The 24,529-nt window shown below is 39.0% G+C and overlaps 1 protein-coding gene across 3 annotated transcripts in view; it reads right to left on the reverse strand.

Moving 5' to 3' along the window:
• The window catches only part of TMEM117 (transmembrane protein 117), a 606,406-nt gene that overhangs the window by 99,630 nt on the left and 482,247 nt on the right, over positions 1–24,529 (reverse strand). For all 3 annotated transcript variants that reach the window (XM_070789240.1, XM_019960751.2, XM_070789241.1), the window contains one exon: positions 15,832–15,991. In XM_070789240.1, coding sequence (XP_070645341.1) covers positions 15,832–15,991 — 160 coding nt within the window. The remainder of the gene's footprint in view (positions 1–15,831; positions 15,992–24,529) is intronic.

Below are 24,529 nucleotides of genomic sequence, written 5' to 3' on the forward strand. Positions count from 1 at the left end.
GAAGAAATTATTTGCAGGGCAGAAATGGAGACATCAGGAGCATATTGGGCGACTACTGACTTGGGCAGTTCATCTTTCAGTGTCCTATCTTTGCCTTTTCATGCTGTTCATGGGGTTCTCAAGGCAAGAATACTGAAGTGGTTTGCCATTCCCTTCTCCAGTGGACCACATTCTGTCAGACCTCTCCACCATGACCCGTCCGTCTTGGGTGGCCCCACATGGCATGACTTAGTTTCAATGAGTTAGACAAAGCTGTGGTCCATGTGATCAGATTGGCTAATTGTCTGTGATTGGGGTTTCCATCTGTCTGCCCTCTGAGCCCTCTCTCAGTGCCTACCATCTTACTTGGTTTCTCTTACCTTGGACGTGGGGTATCTCTGCATGGCTGCTCCAACAAAGCATAGCTGAAGACTTTAAGGGACTAGATCTGAAAGACAGAGTGCCTGATGAACTATGCATGGAGGTTAATGACATTGTACAGGAGATAGGAATCAAGACCGCCCCCAAGAAAAAGAAATGCAAAAAAGCAAAATGGCTGTCTGAGGAGGCCTTACAAACAGCTATGAAAAGAAAAGAAGCGAAAAGCAAAGGAGAAAAGGAAAGATATACCCATTTGAATGCAGAGTTCCAAAGAACAGCCAGGAGAGATAAGAAAGTCTTTCTCAGCGATCAATGCAAAGAAATAGAGGAAAACAATAGAATGGGAAAGACTAGAGATCTCTTCAAGATAATTAGAAATACCAAGGGAACATTTCATGCAAACATGGGCTCAATAAAGGACAGAAATGGTATGGACCTAACAGGAGGAGAAGATATAAAGAAGAGGTGGCAAGAATACACATGCAAATCAAAACCACTATGAGGTACCATTTCACGCCAGTCAGAATGGCTGCGATCCAAAAGTCTACAAGCAATAAATGCTGGAGAGGGTGTGGAGAAAAGGGAACCCTCTTATACTGTTGGTGGGAATGCAAACTAGTACAGCCACTATGGAGAACAGTGTGGAGATTCCTTAAAAAACTGGAAATAGAACTGCCTTATGACCCAGCAATCCCACTGCTGGGCATACACACTGAGGAAACCAGAAGGGAAAGAGACACATGTACCCCAATGTTCATCGCAGCACTGTTTATAATAGCCAGGACATGGAAGCAACCTAGATGTCCATCATCACATGAATGGATAAGAAGCTGTGGTACATATACACAATGGAGTATTATTCAGCCATTAAAAAGAATGCATTTGAATCACTTCTAATGAGGTGGATGAAACTGGAGCCTATTATACAGAGTGAAGTAAGCCAGAAAGAAAAACACCAATACAGTATACTAATGCATATATATGGAATTTAGAAAGATGGTAACAATAAGCCTGTATACAAGACAGCAAAAGAGACACTGATGTATAGAACAGTCTTTTGGACTCTGTGGGAGAGGGAGAGGGTGGGATGATTTGGGAGAATGGCATTGAAACATGTAAAATATCATATATGAAACGAGTCGCCAGTCCAGGTTCGATGCATGATACTGGATGCTTGGGGCTGGTGCACTGGGACGACCCAGAGGGATGGTATCAGGAGGGAGGTGGGAGGAGGGTTCAGGATGGGGAACACATGTATACCTGTGGCGGATTCATTTTGATATATGGCAAAACCAATACAATATTGTAAAGTTTAAAAAAAAAAAAAGAATACACAGAAGAACTGTACAAAAAAGAACTTCATGACCCAGATAATCACGATGGTGTGATCACTCATCTAGAGCCAGACATCCTGGAATGTGAAGTCAAGTGGGCCTTAGGAAGCATCACTATGAACAAAGCCAGTGGAGGTGATGGAATTCCAGTTGAGCTATTTCAAATCCTGAAAGATGATGCTGTGAAAGTGCTGCACTCAGTATGCCAGCAAATTTGGAAAACTCAGCAGTGGCAACAGGACTGGAAAAGGTCAGTTTTCATTCCAATCCCAAAGAAAGCCAAAGCCAAAGAATGCTCAAACTACCACACAATTGCACTCATCTCACACGCTAGTAAAGTAATGCTCAAAATTCTCCAAGCCAGGCTTCAGCAATACATGAACCGTGAACTTCCAGATGTTCAAGCTGGTTTTAGAAAAGGCAGAGGAACCAGAGATCAAATTGCCAAAATCTGTTGGATCCCAGAAAACATCTGTTTCTGCTTTATTGACTATGCCAAAGCCTTTGACTGTGTGGATCAAAACAAACTGTGGAAAATTCTGAAAGAGATGGGAATACCAGACCACCTGACCTGCCTCTTGAGAAACCTATATGCAGGTCAGGAAGCAACAGTTAGAACTGGACATGGAACAACAGACTGGTTCCAAATAGGAAAAAGAGTATGTCAAGGCTGTATATTGTCACCCTGCTTATTTAACTTACATGCAGAGTACATCATGAGAAACACTGGGCTGGATGAAGCACAAGTTGGAATCAAGATTGCCAGGAGAAATATCAATAACCTCAGATATGCAGATGACACCACCCTTATGGCAGAAAGTGAAGAGGAACTAAAGAGGTTCTTGATGAAAGTGAAAGGGGAGAATGAAAAAGTTTGTTTAAAGCTCAACATTTGGAAAGCTAAGATCATGGCCTCTGGTCCCATCACTTCATGGCAAAGAGAAGGGGAAACAACAGAAACAGCGACGGACTTTATTTTCTTAGATTCCAAAATCACTGCAGATGGTGATTGCAGCTATGAAATTAACAACACTTACTCCTCGGAAGGTAATTTATGACCAACCCAGACAGCGTATTAAAAACCAGAGACATTACTTTATCAACAAAGATCCGTCTAGTCAAGGCTACGGTTTTTCCAGTGGTCATGTATGAATGTGAGAGTTGGACTATAAAGAAGGCTGAGTGCCAAAGAATTGATGCTTTTGAACTGTGGTGTCGGAGAAGACTCTTGAGAGTCCCTTGGACTGCAAGGAGATTCAACCAGTCCATCCTAAAGAAGATCAGTCCTGGGTGTTCATTGGTAGGACTTATTTTGAAGCTGAAACTCCAATACTTTGGCCACCTGATGCGAAGAGCTGACTCATTTGAAAAGATCCTGATGCTGGGAAAGATTGAGGGCAGGAGGATAAGGGGACGATAGAGGATGAGATGGTTGGGTGGCATCACTGACTCGATGAACATGGGTTTGGGTGGACTCCGAGAGTTGGTGATGGACAGGGGGGCCTGGCATGCTGTGGTTCATGGGGTCGCAAAGAATTGGACATGACTGAGCGAATGAACTGAACTGAACTGAATGGAGACACAGACATAGAGAACAGATTTATTAACACTTTCTGCTTCCCTGCTTCCTCTTCTCTCTTCCTCCTTGTTTTCTTTTTAGCCCAGTTTTGTTTACCTTGCAAATTCTACCCTTCTTCATAGCTTGTTTGTCATTTCCACTAAGAAAGGTTCTTACTATGGTAATGGACCCAATCTCTAGGATCACTAGACTAGATTGGACTTTGAGCCACTATCTATTCAATATTCCTTAAGGCTCATCTTGCATGTTAAACTCCAAAGTGAATGGACATTTGACTTAGAAACTACAGCTGCAGGGGGAGGAAGGAGTGGGTGGGATATATGTAGAGAGTAACATGGAAACATATGTTCACTTCAGTTGCTCAGTCATGTCCGACTCTTTGCAACCCCATGAATCGCAGCACGCCAGGCCTCTCTGTTCATCACCAACTCCTGGAGTTCACCCAGACTCACATCCATCGAGTCAGTGATGCCATCCAGCCATCTCATCCTCTGTCGTCCCCTTCTCCTCCTGCTCCCAATCCCTCCCAGCATCAGAGTCTTTTCCAATGAGTCAATAAAGGACAGAAATGGTATGGACCTAACAGAAGCAGAAAATATTAAGAAGAGATGGCAAGAATACACAAAGAACTGTACAGAAAAGATCCTCACGACCCAGATAATCATGATGGTGTGATCACTGACCTAGAGCCAGACATCCTGGAATGTGAAGTCAAGTGGGCCTTAGAAAGCATCACTACGAACAAAGCTAGTGGAGGTGATGGAATTCCAGTGGAGCTATTTCAAATCCTGAAAGATGATGCTGTGAAAGTGCTGCACTCACTATGCCAACAAATTTGGAAAACTCAGCAGTGGCCACAGGACTGGAAAAGGTCCGTTTTCATTCCAATCCCAAAGAAAGCCAATGCCAAAGAATGCTCAAACTACCACACAATTGCACTCATCTCACACGCTAGTAAAGTAATGCTCAAAATTCTCCAAGCCAGGCTTCAGCAATATGTGAACCATGAACTTCCAGATGTTGAAGCTGGTTTTAGAAAAGGCAGAGGAACCAGAGATCAAATTACCAACATCTGCTGGATCATGGAAAAAGCAAGAGAGTTCCAGAAAAACATCTATTTCTGCTTTACTGACTATGCCAAAGCCTTTGACTGTGTGGATCACAATAAACTGTGGAAAATTCTGAAAGAGATGGGAATACCAGACCACCTGATCTGCCTCTTGAGAAATTTGTATGCAGGTCAGGAAGCAACAGTTAGAACTGGACATGGAACAACAGACTGGTTCCAAATAGGAAAAGGAGTACATCAAGGCTGTGTATTGTCATCCTGCTTATTTAACTTCTATGCAGAGTACATCATGAGAAACCCTGGACTGGAAGAAACACAAGCTGGAATCAAGATTGCCGGGAGAAATATCAATAACCTCAGATATGCAGATGACACCACCCTTATGGCAGAAAGTGAAAAGGAACTAAAAAGCCTCTTGATGAAAGTAAAGTGGAGAGTGAAAAAGTTGGCTTAAAGCTCAACATTCAGAAAATGAAGATCATGGCATCCAGTCCCATCATTTCATGGGAAATAGATGGGGAAACAGTGGAAACAGTGTCAGACTTTCTTTTTTTGGGCTCCAAAATCACTGCAGATGGTGACTGCAGCCATGAAATTAAAAGACGCTTACTCCTTGAAAGGAAAGTTATGACCAACCTAGACAGCATATTCAAAAGCAGAGACATTACTTTGCCAACAAAGGTTCGTCTAGTCAAGGCTATGGTTTTTCCCGTGGTCATGTATGGATGTGAGAGTTGGACTGTGAAGAAGCTGAATGCCAAAGAATTGATGGTTTTGAACTGTGGTGTTGGAGAAGACTCTTGAGAGTCCCCTGGACTGCAAGGAGATCCAACCAGTCCATTTTGAAGGAGATCAGCCCTGGGATTTCTTTGGAAGGAATGATGCTAAAGCTGAAACTCCAGTACTTTGGCCACCTCATGCTAAGAGTAAAATAGATAACCAATGGGAATTTGCTAACAACTGAGAGGGGTGGAATAAGGAGCGAGACGGGAGGGAGGTTCAAGAGGGAGAGAACATATGTATACTTATGGCCGATTCATGTTACTATTTGGCAGAAACCAACACAATGTGTAAAGCAATTAAAAAATCAATCAATCAACAAATAATTTTTTTTTTTAAAGAATACTAGTGTGGGTTGTCATTTCCTCGTCCAGGGGATCTTCCCGACCCAGAGACTAAACCTACGTCTCCTGACTCTCCTGCATTGCAGGCACATTCTTTCACTTGAGCCAAGTAGCTAAGATCAAAAGAAGCCTAAATGACTAATTGTAATTCACAGCATAAGTCTGAAATACTTCTTAACCAAATTATTTTCTTCTAACCAGATTATACAATTTCAATATGTAAAAATATCACATTTCAAGTGCCTTTTTAAGACTATCATAAAAATAACATGGGTCAGGAAAACATTGTCACACTGTAGATGAGAAAAAATGAAGTGACTTAACCAAGATCACACTTTAGAGTCCTGCCTCTAGTCTGTTGTAGGAGTGTTCCCTTCATTCACGAAGCTTTCTGCTCTATGTCAGGTGCTTTGCTTTGGACATTACTGGAGTATATTTGTGTATATTAATTCATTTGATAGGCACAATACTACAAGATCTGAAAAAACTATGGGCTTTGGAATTATAACAGCTGCGTGTTTTTTTTTAATCCCAATTCTGCTGAAGTCAGACTCTGTGTACCTTGGGCAGTTTCCACTTTGCTCATTTGTTAAATTATAGACAATAACACTATCAATCCTGTAGGAGGGGTTGAGAAGATTAAATAAGATATTGTGTGCCTAAGCATCCAGGTCTTTGCCCAGAATATAGTAAGTGCTCAGTGAATGCTAGCCTTTTACATTAGTTTCTACCCAGTATTTCTCAAGGCTCATCTTGCATGTCCAACTCCAGAGTTAATGGACCTTTGACTCAGAAACTACCTATCACATGGTCTCAACTACACTTTGCTCTCTCAAGACTGCTCCTTTGAAAATGGCTTGCACTATGGGAATGGAGATATACAAACACAGAGGAGCAGAGAGGAGCCTTTCAATTGCTAGATCCCACTTGTGGGTCAACTGGTGGGTCAAGTGCTCTTCATGAGGACGTCTTACCAGTTTGTTGTTCTACAACAAACCTATAAAACTCTGACCTGTAGTATAATACTTCCAGTTTGAAACTTGCCCCCGTGAAGCTGAGGGCCTGATGAAATGACTGACTGTGTTAGTTTTCAACATTATACTTTGTTTTATCATGTATAATTGATGCAATGACAAATGGCAACACAATACTTGAGGCCCAGGGAGAACCATGACACATACGCACAAAGACAGGGTAGGGGCCAGGGCTGGAACACTCTTTAGGGGCGATGATCAAGCACTGATCATTCCACAGCACCTGGAAACAATGAATCCGTTGGAAAAATACTAATTTAAGGGAGTTCTGTTTTGCTGCCTCAGTGTGGCTTTGAAAAAATTACTTCTAATGTGCAATAGTGTAGAAGTTATATCTTCCTAGTTTTTAAAAATCATATTCTGGCTCTTTTTTAAAAAAACAAAATACCTCGGGGTCTGAAGCATTTAAAGGGGGCTACCACTTGGAAATCTTATAATTCCTTCAAGCTACCTTCTCCCCCACATAATCCATAAAGACTTGCGTGATCTTTCCTGCTCACAGTAACCCCTCATAGACCTTCCCACTTGTTTTAAAACTGTGATCTATTTCATACGCTAGCCAGAGTGTTAGTTTTATTTTCAAGTGAGTGTGTTTGTCATACACTTGCAATTGAATTCTAAATTTTATTTTGCCTGATAACCCCAATGCTTCCAGTTTACCTATCACCTTCTGCCAAAATCTGTTCTCTGGCACCTCCTGCCTGCTTGGTTGGCCTCCGTCATGCTGCATGGACATGACTTATGGTAAGTCTGTCTGCTATTTGGAGACCAGTTTCTGGGACTACTAATTAATATATTGAGGTTCCCCTCTGTGATTATCCTCTAACTTTTCTTTTTAAACAAAATACCTCGGGGTCTGAAGCATTTAAATGGGGCTACAACTTGAATGTCTCTATTATCCACTTGGACCACCAATGATGTCAGAAGCACAAAATGGTGACAATAAAGCTGCGATTCGATCTCCTAGATACATATCATGAAGAGAACCAGCATTTATGGCTAATCTAGGTATTATTTAAAGGATAAATCCTTATTTCATATCATCATGTCGACCTATGACACAAATTACCTTTACTGTGTTTTCAAACAGGAGTGTAGAAATTGCATAAGGTAAATAAAAAGATATAAAACGAATGCGAAGAGGAGTTTTAAATACTTTGAAGAAAGTTATATAAAGTATTTCCAAAGCTGAAGAAGATGCTAAAACTGGAGGACAGACATTTAAACAACCCTTTCTAAGTAAGCTGTAAACAAAACAGTTGAAATAACTCATCCTAAAAATATATGCCAACTTATCAAAACACTATGGCTATTTAATTAAAATAGCTTAATGCTTGTTGTTCTGCCCCATGTTCTAAAGGAACTGATTCCACTCTCAAAACAAGTGCCCTACTAAAGTCAGGTGAATGGAGTTTTTAAATAAAGTCTATCAAGAGATACAATGTCTATTTTTTTTAATAGTCAATGATGCATGGAACAGAAAAAAAATACAATTTAGATTTGTAAATGTAATTCAGTGAAATGATTGTTGAATGTAATCTTCATAATTACTTTTTCAGTGCATTAATAATTACTTTTCAGGACATATTACTTCTCTCTAAGTGCTTTCCAACTAGACCAAAGAGTCCTTTTTAATATTTAACTGAGCATTTTATTCAGATTTTTATTTGGGTATTTAATTACTGTAGGATCATACTTCAGTGGAAACGACCTAATCTGATAGTATTGATGGTTCATTCTGCTGTTCATAAACATTTTACTTCTTGAAAAATCTCATATTCTTTGGCTTTCCTGAAATAATGTTATGTTTTATTAAACATAATAAAGGGATTATGCTTATCCCTTTATTTATTCTTTCATTCAGCAAAATATTTATGGTAAAGCTGCAACATACTGAACATAAATTAGCTGTGAAAATGAAAAAATACATTTCCTCTCCTTGAGCTCCACATGTTACAGGAGGAAAGTAGGTATGTAGGTATGAAAGTAATAGGCAGGTGCATAGATAAATTACAAAAAAAAGAAGCACTGATGAGATGCATCAACAGTGTTTTCACACATATTCACCAAAATATAATCCTTAAATCTCTTTTTTTCCCTTTAAAAGTCTCTCTTTTAAAAGATTTCTCTTATCACCCTGAAATACATAAAGCTACTACATATACAATGAATATTTCATCCATATTATCTATCTATATGTATATTATATATAATATACATATAAATCTAAGAATCACACAAGGTATTGAAAGAAGATTTCTAGAGGACAGGCTGTTAAAGAGAAGAAAAGTTCAAGGAAACAAATATGTGTTCAAAACCTCCCTGTATTTACCTGTAAATTCTAGCAATTTAACTCATGACTTTATCCACCTCCTGGGCACTTTGTTCAACAGATGTTATCTTGATGCTAGGCTATACCAATCCAGGTGTGAAGCTCAACAGTTTTTTAATCTTCCCACACCAATCCATCCGAGTTCAGTTATGCGAAGCATTTATGATAAATGAAGAATAAATGAAAATTTAACAATAGATATATCACCTCACACACTAGCAAAGTAATGACTCAAAATTCTCCAAGTCAGGCTTCAACAATTCATGAACTGTGAATTTCCAGATGTTCAAGCTGGTTTTAGAAAAGGCAGAGGAACCAGAGATCGAATTGCCAACATCTGTTGGATCATCGAAAAAGCAAGAGAGTTCCAGAAAAACATCTATTTCTGCTTTATCGACTATGCCTAAGATTTTGACTGTGTAGATCACCACAAACTGTGGAAAATTCTGAAAGAGATGGGAATACCAGACCACCTGATCTGCCTCTTGAGAAACCTATATGCAGGTCAGGAAGCAACAGTTAGAACTGGACATGGAACAACAGACTGGTTCCAAATAGGAAAAGGAGTACATCAAGGCTGTATATTGTCACCCTGTTTATTTAACTTCTATGCAGAGTACATCATGAGAAACGCTGGACTGGAAGAAACACAAGCTGGAATCAAGATTGCTGGGAGAAATATCAATAACCTCAGATATGCAGATGACACCACACTTATGGCAGGAAGTGAAGAAGAACTAAAGAGCCTCTTGATGAAAGTAAAAGAGGAGAGTGAAAAAGTTGGCTTAAAGCTCAACATTCAGAAAACGAAGATCATGGCATCCAGTCCCATTACTTCATGGGAAATAGATGGGGAAACAGTGGAAACAGTGGCAAACTTTATATTTTGGGGCTCCAAAATCACCGTAGATGGTGATTTTAGCCATGAAATTAAAAGACACTTGCTCTTTGGAAGAAAAGCTATGACCCACCAGGACAGCATATTAAAAAGCAGAGACATTACTCTGCCATCAAAGGTCCATCTAGTCAAAGCTATGGTTTATTCCAGTAGTCATGTATGGATGTGAGAGGTGGACTATAAAATAGGCTGAATGCTGAAGAATTGACACTTTTGAACTGTGGTGTTGGAGAAGACTCTTGAGAGGCCTTTGGACTGCAAGGAGATCCACTCAGTCAATCCTAAAGGAAATCAGTCCTGAATATTCATTGGAAGGACTGATGCTGCAGCTGAAACTCCAATACTTTGGCCACCTGATGCAAATAACTGATTCATTTCAAAAGACCCTGATGCTGGGAAAGATTGAAGGCAGGATGAGAAGGGGTCAACAGAGGATGAAATGGTTGGATGGCATCACTGACTTGATGCACATGAGTTTGAGCAAGCTCTGGGAGTTGGTGATGGACAGGGAAGCCTGGCGTGCTGCAGTCCATAGGGTTGCCAAGAGTTGGACAGAACTGAGCAACTGAACTGAACTGACAGCATCATTGGCCTCTGTGGTCATCACCACTGCCTAATCCTGCCCACCTCCACCCACTCACACACACTGGAAATTTTTATTGGCTCCTCCACTCACTCCTGCCTATATCTATCTTTCTAGCCTTTCACCTCTCCTCTGCCTTGTCTTCCTTCTTTCACTCTGTCTCTCTTCTTGTCTAGTAAAAACAGACAAGAATGCCAGAATGTTCTCTAGCTTATCAAGAGGAATTTCCTTCTCCTAAAGCCTTCATATCAGCAACTAGATCTTGGGAGGGTAGGTTAGTTGAATTTAAAAGTGTCAAGGCAGGAATTTTTACTTTCAATCTGAATAATTCATCTAAATACAGTCTTTTTCAAATATCTCTATTTTTCTACTCATATCTATTCCATTAAATTGTGAATTCCTCTCTGCAGCTACAGACTCCTGTGCACTGTGTTACTGATCTTTGATCTCCTTTCCCCTATCCTCTGTCTCCAGCACCTGGTAAGATGAACACTAGAAATGAATTTTTGAATGTTTTCTTATCTTAATGGAACAAAACTGAGTTCTCACATTGATGACTATGATACTACTCCTAGTTGGAAAATTTTTCTTGTTTCCTGTTCTGCCTTCTAAAATTCAAGATGCCTGTTTTAATTTAATCTCTTCTCTGAAGGTCCTCTGTACTGTTCTGTCTACACTGCTCTCTCTCTTTTGCTTATTTTTCTTTTTTGGTGAACCCCTAAGACACATTTTGTTCTTTGCTTACTGTGTGTGTGTGCTAAGTTATTTCAGTTGTGTCTGACTCTTTGAAACTCTATGGACCATAGCCCAGCATGCTCCTCTGTCCATGGGATCTCCAGGCAAGAACACTGGAGTGGATTGCCATGTCGTCCTCCAGGGGATCTTCTCCACACAGGGATCAAACCAACATCTCTTATGCTTCTTGCATTGGCAAATGGGTTCGTTACCACTAGTACCACCTGGGAAGCCCTTGCTCACCAGACAACATATATTTTTAATTCTTATATGTCTTAGGTATATCTTTTCTTCAATATAGCAGAAAAGATGAGTAGCTGGGATATATGTGCTTAGTCACTCAGTTCTGTCCGATTCCTTGTGACCCCATGGACTGTAGCCTGTCAGGCTCCTCTGTCCATGGGGATTTTCCAGGCAAGAAGACTGGAGTGGGTTGCCATGCCCTCCTCCAAGGGATCTTCCCAACCCAGGGATTGAACCCAGGTCTCCTGCACTGCAGGTGGATTTTTTTACCACCTGAGCTGTCAGGGAATCCCAGGTGGAATATAACTGCAGATTAAATACTTAATGAAGGAATTCAAGGAGTATATAAAAGTTAAATGACATAAACAAATTTGAGACAAGATTTCCTCAGAGGGAGGGTTCTTTACAATTTTCTTCTTGTGTTCTACAGTAATGTGTGATTCATATGAGTCATATTATAGTTTATTGGCATCTGTTTATGTCTTAGTTCTAGTGAATTTACCAAAACTCAGAAAAATGTGATACAACAAATAGTATTCACAAAAATGTAGAAAAATTCTATTTAAAAGTCATAAAAATAAATAATTGTACTTTCTCTGAAAATATTCAGAATGGGCCTACTAGTCCTGTTAATATAAAATCTTTATAGCCATACTATAAGATTCTAATGGTTTTTTTTTAACCAAGCATTAAAATATCTTTCAATCATATAAGTTGAATTTTCCTACCATTAAAAAAGCCTAGAATCGATTACTTTTAAATCACTTAAACAATTCTAATGAGGCAAAACCTTTTAGTAAAACTACTTCTTCATTTCCACCAGTTTCTCTACTTTTCTATTTCTCTTTTGTTAGAAATATGTGGATATGAAGTGGATTCGATCAGAGCTTAGTTGGTTATGGACTTGTTAGGACGTTTGTGTTAGATATTTTTAAAAGCTTGAATATACATGCCTTCTGAGGCTCTGATTCCTTAAATCCACTCTCTCACCACATGTAGTAGTTCCTTGAACTTCAACATGATGCTCCCAGAGGGGGACCAAGTTTGCATGAAACTCGGTGCCAAAATGCCACTACTTTATCCTCATCAAGCAGTTATTACTCTGAGTCTTTTGCTGCACATGTAAGGCTCTGTGCTAGAAAGGCTCCAGGGATAGATAGTTACAAGCAATGGCTTATGCTCTATGGAGCAGGAAAAGGTGTAATGCTGATTTGCAGGTTGGGTAAAATGTGCTTCAGGAGTTGCAAGGAGGAAGTCATCCCATGGCTTTAGTGAGGGGGCATTGGAATGGTATTCAATGGTCAAGTCAAAACAAGCAGAACAGGACAGAGAGACGTGATCTGGGAAAGAAACAGAGGATCACAGGCATCCTGGAATAAAGCTGCTGGGGTCAAGTAACAGTCCTCAGGGCTGGGGCAGAGCCAGATCATAGAAGATGTGAGAGAATACACAGATAAGGTCAGACCACATAGGGCACTAACAGAGAGCTCCTGGAGTCTGGACTTCATTCTTTGACAACAGGAGTCACTGACAATATTTTTGGTTGAAAAGTGACATATACAGCATGATGTTTCAGACTGGAAGCTTAGGAGGGTGAGTTGTATAGGGCATATGGGCCAAAGGGACATCTGGAGGCAGAAGGTTCAACTGGAGATTGGTTTACAATAGTACAGAGGAGAGTCAGGACTGGAATGGTGGCAGAGGAATGAGAAGAAAAGATAAGGTTGCTAGAGGCATGCGTGCTCAGCCACTTCAGTCATGTTCAGCTCTTTGCGACCCCAAGGACTGTAGCCTGCCAGGCTCCTCTGTCCATGGGACTCTCCAGGCAAGGATACTGAAGTGGGTTGCCATGCCCTTCTCCAGGGAATCTTACTGACTCCAGGGATTGAACCCTCAGCTCCTGTGTCTCTTGCACTGCAGGCAGATTCTTTACCCACTAAGCCACCTGGGAAGCCCCACAAGAGACATAGCAATGATGAATCAGTATGCCTGGCTGGCTTACTAAGGGTTGAGGGAGAGAGCAAAGAAGTTAATCAGACCTCCTCTGGGGGGGCCTCATCTTCGACTCCTCCTTGTATTAGACACCTATTAATCTGGTTTTTGAGGCCCAACTTATCCCCCATTTATCTTTAGGACTGCTTCACTCCCAACAGGACACAGACAGATGCAGGACAATCTAGTCCCTGCCACTCCTTCCCTGGAATCCAGAGGTAGACCCAACAGCCAGAGAGCAGTCTCTCTCTCAGATGCTGACTGTGGCCATCTTCTTCCATGTGAACTAGAAAGCTGAAAAAGCTGCTTTACAGCAAAAGAGAATAAGAAAGTAGAAGTGAAGAAAAAAAAAAGAGAGCTGGAGAATAAGAGCTTGGTCTGGGCTTCCTGTTACACTTTAGTCTCTGCTTTCATGTGCCACTGAAATGCTACTGCATACCTCCTCTTTAATTCTGCAGGACAGCCTACTCATGCAGCCATACATTTCCCCCTTTCCCCTTTGACTGCGTTGGCCTGGCAGGGTTATTGTTACTTACAGCCAAAACAGTCCAAACTGATATATTCCTCAGCAGAAACCCTCTATCTTCAGTCAAGGTGTTCTGGGCACTCTCTGAACACTTCAGTATTTACTGACTCCACACTTTCATGCCATTTCCTGCATCTAGAATGCCTTTCCCTTCCAAATCCTGCTGACTCTGCATGCATAAATCCTGATTACCCTTCCTTTCATCTCTCTCTTTTTAAATACTCTTTGAGTGACCCATAACATCTGCAAATTGTAGTATTACATTTTCCCACTTCAATCCCTGATTTTAGCGAAACTATTGGAAGAATAATTAAAACTATATAAAGAGGGTAAAAGGTAGTAGATGGTAGTAGGAAATCAAGACATTTATGCTCTGACATATACAAATGAAAAGATAATGGTCTACTTGGCTGTGGATACTTCTGACACTAAGATGGGTTCAAGAGCTCCAGTAGGCCACTTGGGCAAAGTAGATATTTTACAAATGATAGTATATTCATTAAGAGGAGTGTTAGATGAAAGAAAATAAAAATCGTCTTTAAACAACTAATGCATGACACATTATTGTGTAAGTGCTATAAACTCAATTTTACAAATATCCAGAGGAGGTCCTACAGCAAGTGAGAGACAGGGAACCTTGCAAAGGCTTCCCTAGGGCTTTCTTCACTATGCTAAACTATCACACAGGAAATACAAAAATGTATGTCAAATTTTAGATGAGACAATAATTCAATTTTATTTAATTCTTAAAAACTATTATGTATTTTAAATTGTCACCCATTAAAATAATACTATTTGCTGGTGGCCCAGACAATAAATAATCCTCCTGCAATGAAGGAGACCTAGGTTCGATCCTTGGATTGGGACGATCCCTGGAGGAGGGCATGGCAACCCACTCCAGTATTCTTGCCCGGAGTACCACCACGGACGTAGGAGGCTGGTGGGGTACAGACCATGGGGTTGCAAAGAGTTGGACACAATTGAGTGACTCAGCACAGCACAAAATAATAATATATCCTAAGAACCATCTTGAGTCTCATGCCTGGGCTATGTTATATACCAAAACAAAGAAACAAAAACATAACCCCCCTGAAAAACAACACCAATAACCACAAAGCAAAACAGATTGTTATTCTCTTTCAAAACACTAAAGAATATCTTTTATAAAGGCATCTCCTTGCCTCTAGAAATGAGAAAACCAGTCTAGTATCCTGTGAAATCTCACATAACTTCTGAACATAATGAAGTTTATTTTCCCTTCAGCAAAGGAGCCTTTGTTCTGGTGACTTACAATGCCTCTGGAGAGGAACACACAAAACTGCCTTATGAAAGCAATAAGAAAATGTCTAGCAAATGGACGGACATTTAATGAACAAGACAAAGTGCCAAGTAATAGTTAATGTCTCTTTCTGCTTGACTCAAAGGAACATCCCTAAGACCCCAAAGCATTCACACCAGAAGATTACATGAGTAGCACCGGTTAGCACAAAGCCACTGTACAAACAATCTGTTGCTAAGCAGGGCAGAAATACTGTTTACATAAAAATGGAATGATCTCTTGTGGATACTGAAAGAAAGTGATAATTTCCATAACCAGAAAAAGCATTTTTATATTATTCTATTTCAACTGCTCTAAAACCCTGAGTTGCTTTGGCAATTGCTTATCCTGGCTTCGTTGGTTTTATATCATCTTCATCTCTGCAGCTTTCTATTTACTAAATGACAGTGATTTTTTTTTTTTCCCCTGAAGCTTTGGCAAAAAACAAAACTGTTCTGTATGGTTTCCAGGGCCACCTTGCAACGGTCATACAATGACTTTTTGGTGCCCCTCTCATAAAAGCCCATTTGGCTTATACGCCTAGTAAAAGTGCTGAAAATATGATTAGAGAAGGCTCCATTAATAGCTACTGCAAACTATGCATTTCTTTAGCTTTATGCAGCCTTTCACTGAATAATGTTTACAATACAGAGAACAAAGCTTGGGGTGGCTTCAGGAGAGGAAGAAAATACAAACACACTTACCTGCATTACAATAAGGAGGTCAAAGACCAAGATGAAAGAAGCCAGAAAGGCTCTGGAAACTTCATCACTGGGCAAAAATCCCCGATTCAGCTTGTCCCAGCTGATCCAGTCAGTTGTAATGACAAGTACAACCACAGACGTCAGAGTAAAAAGAACCGTCCTGCAAGGAACATGACAGTAAAGAACACTAGAGTAATAATATAAACAGTGGGGAGTGCACATGATCTGCTATATTAAACATCTACCCTTTGCCAAGTACTCATCCTAAGGCATAGTCCCCAAAAGGAAGATGAAAAAAGAAGCAACTTGAGCTTTCTTTCAAAAGTAATTAGAAAAAGGTATGATAGTATCTCTTTGAAGAATTTTCCTAAAGAAAAATAAGGCACTGATTATAGAACAAATAATTAGAACAAAATATTATAAATAACCTTACTTAGTGCACTATATATTCCAAAGAGAGCATTGGCTGTAACTCTCATTATATACATATTGTTTCACTGAAGGTGGCAGATATACACAAAGCATATGGGTAAGAAAGTCCTTGAATTCCATGATCATTCTAAAAAGAGAGAATATAGATAGATGGGTCTCCTTCATCGTCCCCATAGCCTGACGAGCTCTGTAGAGGAACCACTTCATGCCGAATGCATAGTCTCTTCTCATGGGACTCATATCATAGATCACTTGGGGCCTAGTGACCTATCCAGGTCACACAATGTCTGATTCCCCCATCCCTAGTTATAAGATATTGTGTGTGTTAGTTACTCAGTTATGTCCGACTTTGTGAACGCAGGGACTGTAGCCCACCAGGCTCTTCTATCCATGGAATTCTCCAAGCAAGAATACTGGAGTGGGTTGCCATTCCCTTCTCCAGGGGATCTTCCCAACCCAGGGATCAAACCCAGGCCTCCCACATTGCAGGTGGGTTCTTTACCATATGAGCTACTAGGGAAGCCCATAAGATATTATGGGCCTGAGATTTTTCTTTTATATATTTTTGTAGCCTCCATAAAATCTTACACAATTATATAAAGAAGGAGTTCAAAGAACATTTGTTGAAACTGTAACAATTATCAAATAAAGTCTTAAAGAAAATACTTCAATTGGTCTTTAATATTGATATTCAAAGTGAATCTGAAATGTGGGCAGTGAAAAAGCAATCGGCCAGAGAATTGTCCATAATGTAGTAGAGCCTCTGCTTTCAGAGTGATCTTTGTACAAAGATATTGTTTTGAATTATAAGAAGAAGAATGAAAAAGAAAAATATTCTGAAAATGATTTTAATGTAAAGGAATAAATAGAATAGAGAAAAGAAAAATGGAATAATATTAATCATCCTAGAATTCTCTTAACAACTGAACAAAATACAAATTTCTAAACTAAAACTTGGAATTTCCTTTTTACAACTTTCTATTTGGAACAGGTTATATTTTGATAAAATGAATATAATGAACTCTTCTTTAGATTTTTACCCTATGAATAGAAAAGATACATTTTTTTAATTTTAGAAAATAAAAATTTATTAAAATTTATTAAAATTGCAGACTCTAAAGAACTTGACTCATTATCTCCAAAGTATATAAATTAAAAATTATCTATGCTACTGTTTAGAACATCTTTGAGCATTTCCTGAAATCCAAATGGATTAAATGAACATGAGAGAAATCCTAAATAATTATTAAACTACAACAGAAAGAAATTGCAAATATTATATAGTCAAACATAAGAACAATGGAATTTTAAACAAATTTTAAGTCAATTTGTTTTTGTCTTTTTGAGTTTGAGAAACTTTAAGCAAATTTGAATCAAATTACAATTTCTTTTGTCAACAAAAATTTAACAACTTTCATGAAGAATAGATAGATATTGACTATTTTTTGAAGCTCTTTTTTGGTAATAAAGGTATTTCCTCACCACTCTTGGCTTTTTATATGTGTGTTTCACAAGGATGCTATGAATATATATACTTCTTAGTATACACTGTATAACAGTTGTTCAGTCACTCAGTCTTGTCCAGCTCTTTGCGATCCCATAGACTGCAGCACGCCAGGCTTCCCTGTCTGGTACAAGGTTGGTAAATGGTTGGGATCCCAGTTCTCTCAAGCTCGTCCTTTTCTGCCTATTTCACAAGGCTCCCCCACCTTCCTGTTATCCAGTACGAGAGGGTGAAGTCTTGGTGAAACAGGGTTACGGCTCCAAGGCTAGCATCCATCCTGTTGGTCTGAGCCTGGTTGATAGGTTAGTATTTTTAATGTCATTGCTGCACTTTCCCCAAGAGACACCTGAAATCTTATTTTTGTGAAGACAGTTGATTACATAGGAATTCATATTTAATGTTACCCCATTGGTCTAAGTATGTAAACTGATACTGTAAAATTAAATATTAATGCAGAGGCATATTTTTAGGTGACAAAATATGAGATTTTGAAATAAGTGTTTGATGAATAATCACAAGCCTCACCTATTAAAAAATTCACAAGAGTTATTTTGTTTTTAAATGTATTTTATTGAAGAATTGTTGATTTACAATGCTGTGTCAATTTCAGTTGTACAGCCAGGTGATGCAGTCACACATACACACCCCCCACACACACACACATACATATATATATTATTTTTCATATTTTCCATTATGGTTTATCACAGGGTACTGAATACAGTTCCCTGTGCTATACAGTAGGACCTTGTTTTTTATGCACTGTATATAAAATTGTTGCATCTGCTAATTCTGAAACTCCCAGTTCATCCTTCCCCTTTCCTTGTTAACCACAGTCTGTTCAAGGGAGTCATTTTTACTCATGCTAATAATCTCACTGTGAATTAAGTCACTAAAAGTAATCATTAAAACTCTTTGGTAATTAGAACTTATCATAATATCTGTTGTAGAGCTTCAGAGCTTTATAGAACTTCCTGAGACCAGAATGTCTCAGAGCTTCTTGAGACCAAATGTATACCAATTCATGTCTTAGATGTTTAGTTTATTTTATATATTTTATTTAGCCAATAAATAATAATACTCTTCCTAAGAGCTTTTCCTAGGTGCTTTCCTGGCTTTATTAATTACTTCTGTTTTGACAAAGAGTATTGCTACAAATCTCAAGAGAAAGTTACTGATAATATTTTATTACTCCAAAGAGAAATTAAAGGAAGTATTCTGCCTGATATTTAATATTTAATACTACAAAAAGAATAAAAATGGCAATCATTAAATATGAATGCATACAGCTCAGAGAAGGAGCTCTAAAAATAAAGTCAAGAGGATGGAATATAGAAAAGGAAAAGGGGATCAAAATCCATTAATTGGTTATTCCACCTCCAAAATTACATTCAATGCCTTATCTAGACATAGATAAGATATAGACAGTTTGTGGAAGCAAAACTGTTGCTTGTGGTTTGTTTTTCTGAGCCACCTCTTATAAAACTGATGGATTGTACCATGCTATGATAATTCAGTTAAAGCATCAGTTTCAAAGAGCCATGACTGTATTAGGTTATACAAAAATAGTCACTTTTATGTGAAACTTCTATGAAGGAAACAGTAACAATAACAAATTACTATTATAGTCTTGGGCTTCCTAGGTGGCTCAGTGGTGAAGAATCTGCCTGCAGTGCAGGAGACGTGGGTTCGATCCCTGGGTTGGGAAGATCCTCAGGAGAAGGTAATGGTAACCCATTCCAGTATTCTTGCCTGGGAAATTCGACAGAGGAGCCTGGCACATTACAGTCCATGGGGTTGCAAAAGAGTCAGACACAACTAAAAAACAACAAAAAATTATAGTCATGCCACCTGCAATGTGTCAGGGACTGGTATAGGAGCCTTACACAAATTAACTAGTATAATTCTTGTGTGTGTGTGTCTGTGTATAATTCTTACTACAATCCAATATCGACTAACTCCAAATTGCAAGTGCAGAAACTGAGAGAAAGTTCAGTTAACTGAACCTGTGCTATGGATTTTATCAATTATATAAAATAAAAGATATAAGATGACTCATACCCAGGCTGACTCATGAAAATCTGTGTCATAACTGTTGTACATACTGCCTCTCCTTTGAAGCACTTGATTTTACCCTCTCGTTACTAGATCCGTAGCTAAGATCTCACTCATTTTCCATTTTTATTATTAATGTAAGTATAATGTTGGAAAGTTATCATCCAGGAATGCTTAACATTGAAAAGTAAAAGTGGCACAGCCTCCAACAAGAACTGACAGGAAATGGTTAATAGGGATAGTAAAAATGGAAGTGAAAGTGGAACCTCATGGATGCTAGCCATCAATGCAGCATCCTTTGGTTTTTATTTAACCAATATGGTTGAAAAGATGTTTACTCTGGATCATGATTCTTGGGAGTTCCAACTTCTCTTTTTAAATAGCATCCAATTAAACAATTATCTGGATTATTTCCTTTCAAGCTGCAGCCAGCAGCAGCAGGACATCCTGGCTCATCAATTCCACTGTCTCTGGTTTCTGGCCACCAGTCAAACAGAAAGAACTCACACATAATTATCAGCTCAAGTGGTTAGTCTCACTTCCATGTTTTCAAATTTCCAGTGTGTTTGCTTTCCCTCAATTGCTGCTAACTCCTCTTAAATTAATAGGAATTAGAATGTGAGACCAAGAAGGGTTAAAAGAGCTTTTCTAATTCACTGCTTCCCAATCTTTGGGGTGGGTTCCTGGGAACCACAGGGTTGCTATGGAATTGTGAATTTATATGTGCACTAGGAGTTGTCAGTTAAATGAGAAAATTAAATGCTTCCAGAGAGGTTAGGGAACTTGCTCATGTCACAGGGACTGCCAGGGACAGAACTACCATGAGAACTGACTCTGAGCCAGGACTTGCGCTGTAGTAAACTACTTTCTCTCTTTAGCTAAAAATCTGCAGATATGCTAAAAAATTTAATATCATATGGATCTCATCTGTAAACATACTTTATAATCGACTCAAATATCTATTATGTATGTTGATTGGAAACAGAGTAGTGCATGTAAATGAATCAAGATAATTCCCCAATAGTGGTTTAATTCATAGTCTTAACCATTCTTTCACTCTAATTTCTTGATTTTTGAAAAAATGCTGAACTTCTATTTTAAGTAACTAAATTAGTTAACATTGCTTTTCCTCTTCCGTTCATAACCACTGTAAGACAGACTTATTGAACAGTTAAATAGCCTGAAATCAGAGATTAAATCAAGAGAGAGAAGAATTGGCATTGAGCTTGGATTATCCACAGAGGGCTAACTCAGTGTTAATCATCACACAATTTCATTTTGACTAAACCAGGCAGCAGGGATGTAGAGAATCTCCTAACTCATATATTATATGTTGAGTAAAACAAAATCATCAAAATTTGATCATGTTTTATCCTACTAAAAACAGCAATTTCATGTGATTCAACATAATAAATGTTTTCATATGTTTTACTAGATTAGCCATTACTCATGTTCTAAAATGTTTATAATCTTTTACTCCAGTCATGAATATCATATTTTTTTCTGATTATGTTGCACAATTACTGTAACAGCTAAAAGAACTAAAAATCACTTTAATTTCTTTCTATAGTACTTGTGTTAAAATGTTGGAGCTCAATCAAAACAAGTTAGATAGTATTTTATAATTTCTCATAAGAAAATAAAAATCTGTGAATCTTATTAAAAATGAAAATTCTAATGTTATCACTATAAAAAAGAATGAATGCATGGATCAAGATGGCAAATTTAATCTTACAATTTAGTTATAGTTTGATATGTTAAAGTACTAAACACATAAAATGAAATGTGACATGCCAATAGAATTTAAAATGATTTAATATCATTATTTCTCACCATGTTGTTTAGAGGGGAAAATAAAACAAGCAGGCATAAATAGAAGAATACTCTTCTTTACTTTCCATTGTAAAACTGAGAGCCAGTTCAAACATCCAGTTCCATTTGGAATACCAACTACCAGCACACAGAAGCTGTGACTTGAGAGATGGCCATGAGAGAATCCTGACACTTTCCATTTTGCTTGTTTTAATGATCAGTATTACCACTGCAACTCTGTAAGTAAAACAATCACCACTTGGGTCCTCCAGCCAGCTCATCCTGAAATTCATGGGTTTACTCAGCACCATCATCTAGCTAATGAAGTCAAGATGGCTCCTTAGAAGTCCATAAGGAAATGATTTTAGTGTCCTTCCTGTTTCCCACTCTTAGGAGCAAGAAGCACCAAGGGAACACAGAGGTGATGCTTGCTTAGTGACCTAGGGAAAGGACACAGCTTCTCACGTGGCTTTCTTTAATGCTACAGTCACTTCTTGGCCAACCTGAACACATGTGTTAAGATAGGATCCTGTGAAACAAGATGCAGTTATTAAACTTTTCTTGTTTGTGGCTCTATTGGGATTTGGAGACGGTAAAGGAAATTATTAGACTTTAATGTTGTCCATTAAACTATACGTTTATGTGTTATTTATCTTTATATCTCTCTATTATTCCATGAAGAAAAGTGCCCTGAATACAGCAGGAGCTCAAAAAGCAGTGAACAAGTTGAAATGCAGAAGCTACTTAGCAACACTTGTTTCTGAAAGGGCATGAAAGAGGTGGCTGAAAAAGGTACCTCTGGGTTGGGTCATCTGGCCATGCAGATTGTAATTTATGTGGACAGGGTCCTGGCATGCTAATCTACATAAACAATGCCCCTTGGAGTTCTGCGGTGTCCAACCATTGCAACTTAATGTGGAGTCCTGGCCATTGGCAATTTTGACATCAGATCAGATCAGATCAGTCACTCAGTCGTGTCCGACTCTTTGCGACCCCATGAATCGCAGCACGCCAGGCCTCCCTGTCCATCACCAACTCCCAGAGTTCACTCAGACTCACGTCCATCGAGTCAGTGATGCCATCCAGCCATCTCATCCTCTGTCGTCGCCTTCTCCTCCTGCCCCCAATCCCTCCCAGCATCAGAGTCTTTTCCAATGAGTCAACTCTTTGCATGAGGTGGCCAAAGTACTGGAGTTTCAGCTTTAGCATCATTCTTTCCAAAGAAATCCCAGGGCTGTTCTCCTTCAAAATGGACTGGTTGGATCTCCTTGCAGTCCAAGGGACTCTCAAGAGTCTTCTCCAACACCACAGTTCAAAAGCATCAATTCTTCGGCGCTCAGCCTTCTTCACAGTCCAACTCTCACATTCATACATGACCACTGGAAAAACCATAGCCTTGACTAGATGAACCTTTTTTGGCAAAGTAATGTCTCTGCTTTTGAATATGCTATCTAGGTTGGTCATAACTTTCCTTCCAAGGAGTAAGCGTTTTTAATTTCATGGCTGCAGTCACCATCTGTAGTGATTTTGGAGCCCAGAAAAATAAAGTCTGACACTGTTTCTACTGTTTCCCCATCTATTTCCCATGAAGTGGTGGGACCAGATGCCATGATCTTCATTTTCTGAATGTTGAGCTTTAAGCCAACTTTTTCACTCTCCACTTTCACTTTCATCAAGAGGCTTTTGAGTTCCTCTTCACTTTCTGCCATAAGGGTGGTGTCATCTGCATATCTGAGGTTATTGATATTTCTCCTGGCAATCTTGATTCCAACTTGTGTTTCTGCCAGTCCAGTGTTTCTCATGATGTACTCTGCATATAAGTTAAATAAACACGGTGACAATATACAGCCTTGACGAACTCCTTTTCCTATTTGGAACCAGTCTGTTGTTCCATGTCCAGTTCTAACTGTTGCTTCCTGACCTGCATACAAATTTCTCAAGAGGCAGATCAGGTGGTCTGGTATTCCCATCTCTTTCAGAATTTTCCACAGTTTATTGTGATCCACACAGTCAAAGGCTTTGGCATAGTCAATAAAGCAGAAATAGATGTTTTTCTGGAACTCTCTTGCTTTTTCTATGATCCAGCGGATGTTGGCAATTTGATCTCTGGTTTCTCTGCCTTTTCTAAAACCAGCTTGAACATCTGGAAGTTCATGGTTCACATATTGCTGAAGCCTGGCTTGGAGAATTTTGAGCATTACTTTACTAGCGTGTGAGATAAGTGCAATTGTGTGGTAGTTTGAGCATTCTTTGGCATTGCCTTTCTTTGGGATTGGAATGAAAACTGACCTTTTCCAGTACTGTGGCCACTGCTGAGTTTTCCAAATGTGCTGGCATATTGAGTGCAGCACTTTCACAGCATCATCTTTCAGGATTTGGAATAGCTCCACTGGAATTCCATCACCTCCACTAGCTTTGTTCGTAGTGATGCTTTCTAAGGCCCACTTGACTTCACATTCCAAGATGTCTGGCTCTAGATCAGTGATCACACCATCGTGATTATCTGGGTCGTGAAGATCTTTTTTGTACAGTTCTTCTGACATAAGAGGTGGCAAATGAAATTGCCACATTCCTTTTAGTGGCCTGAATTTCTCTAGCTGTGTCTGAGTGATGTTAGTTTACTCAGAGGTACTTAAAAGTAGCTTATTGATATAGAGCACAGTTAGTTTTGGTCAGAAGAAATCAAATTAGTTTCTCTGTGTTTTGTAAGAACAAAACACATGTTTTAGAAAAAATTACTTAGTACACTGCAAAGTTCTTTGGATTTGGCTGTGTCATCCATTATTAATTATCAATGACTGGCACATTAGTGATATTTTAAAAACAGTAAGAATAAATCAATTTATTTAATATAGTTAAGCTCAACATTGAGAAAACTAGGATCATGGCATCCGG

Source organism: Bos indicus, chromosome 5, assembly GCF_029378745.1.
Source record: "Bos indicus isolate NIAB-ARS_2022 breed Sahiwal x Tharparkar chromosome 5, NIAB-ARS_B.indTharparkar_mat_pri_1.0, whole genome shotgun sequence".
In the NCBI taxonomy this organism is placed as follows: Eukaryota; Metazoa; Chordata; class Mammalia; order Artiodactyla; family Bovidae; genus Bos; species Bos indicus.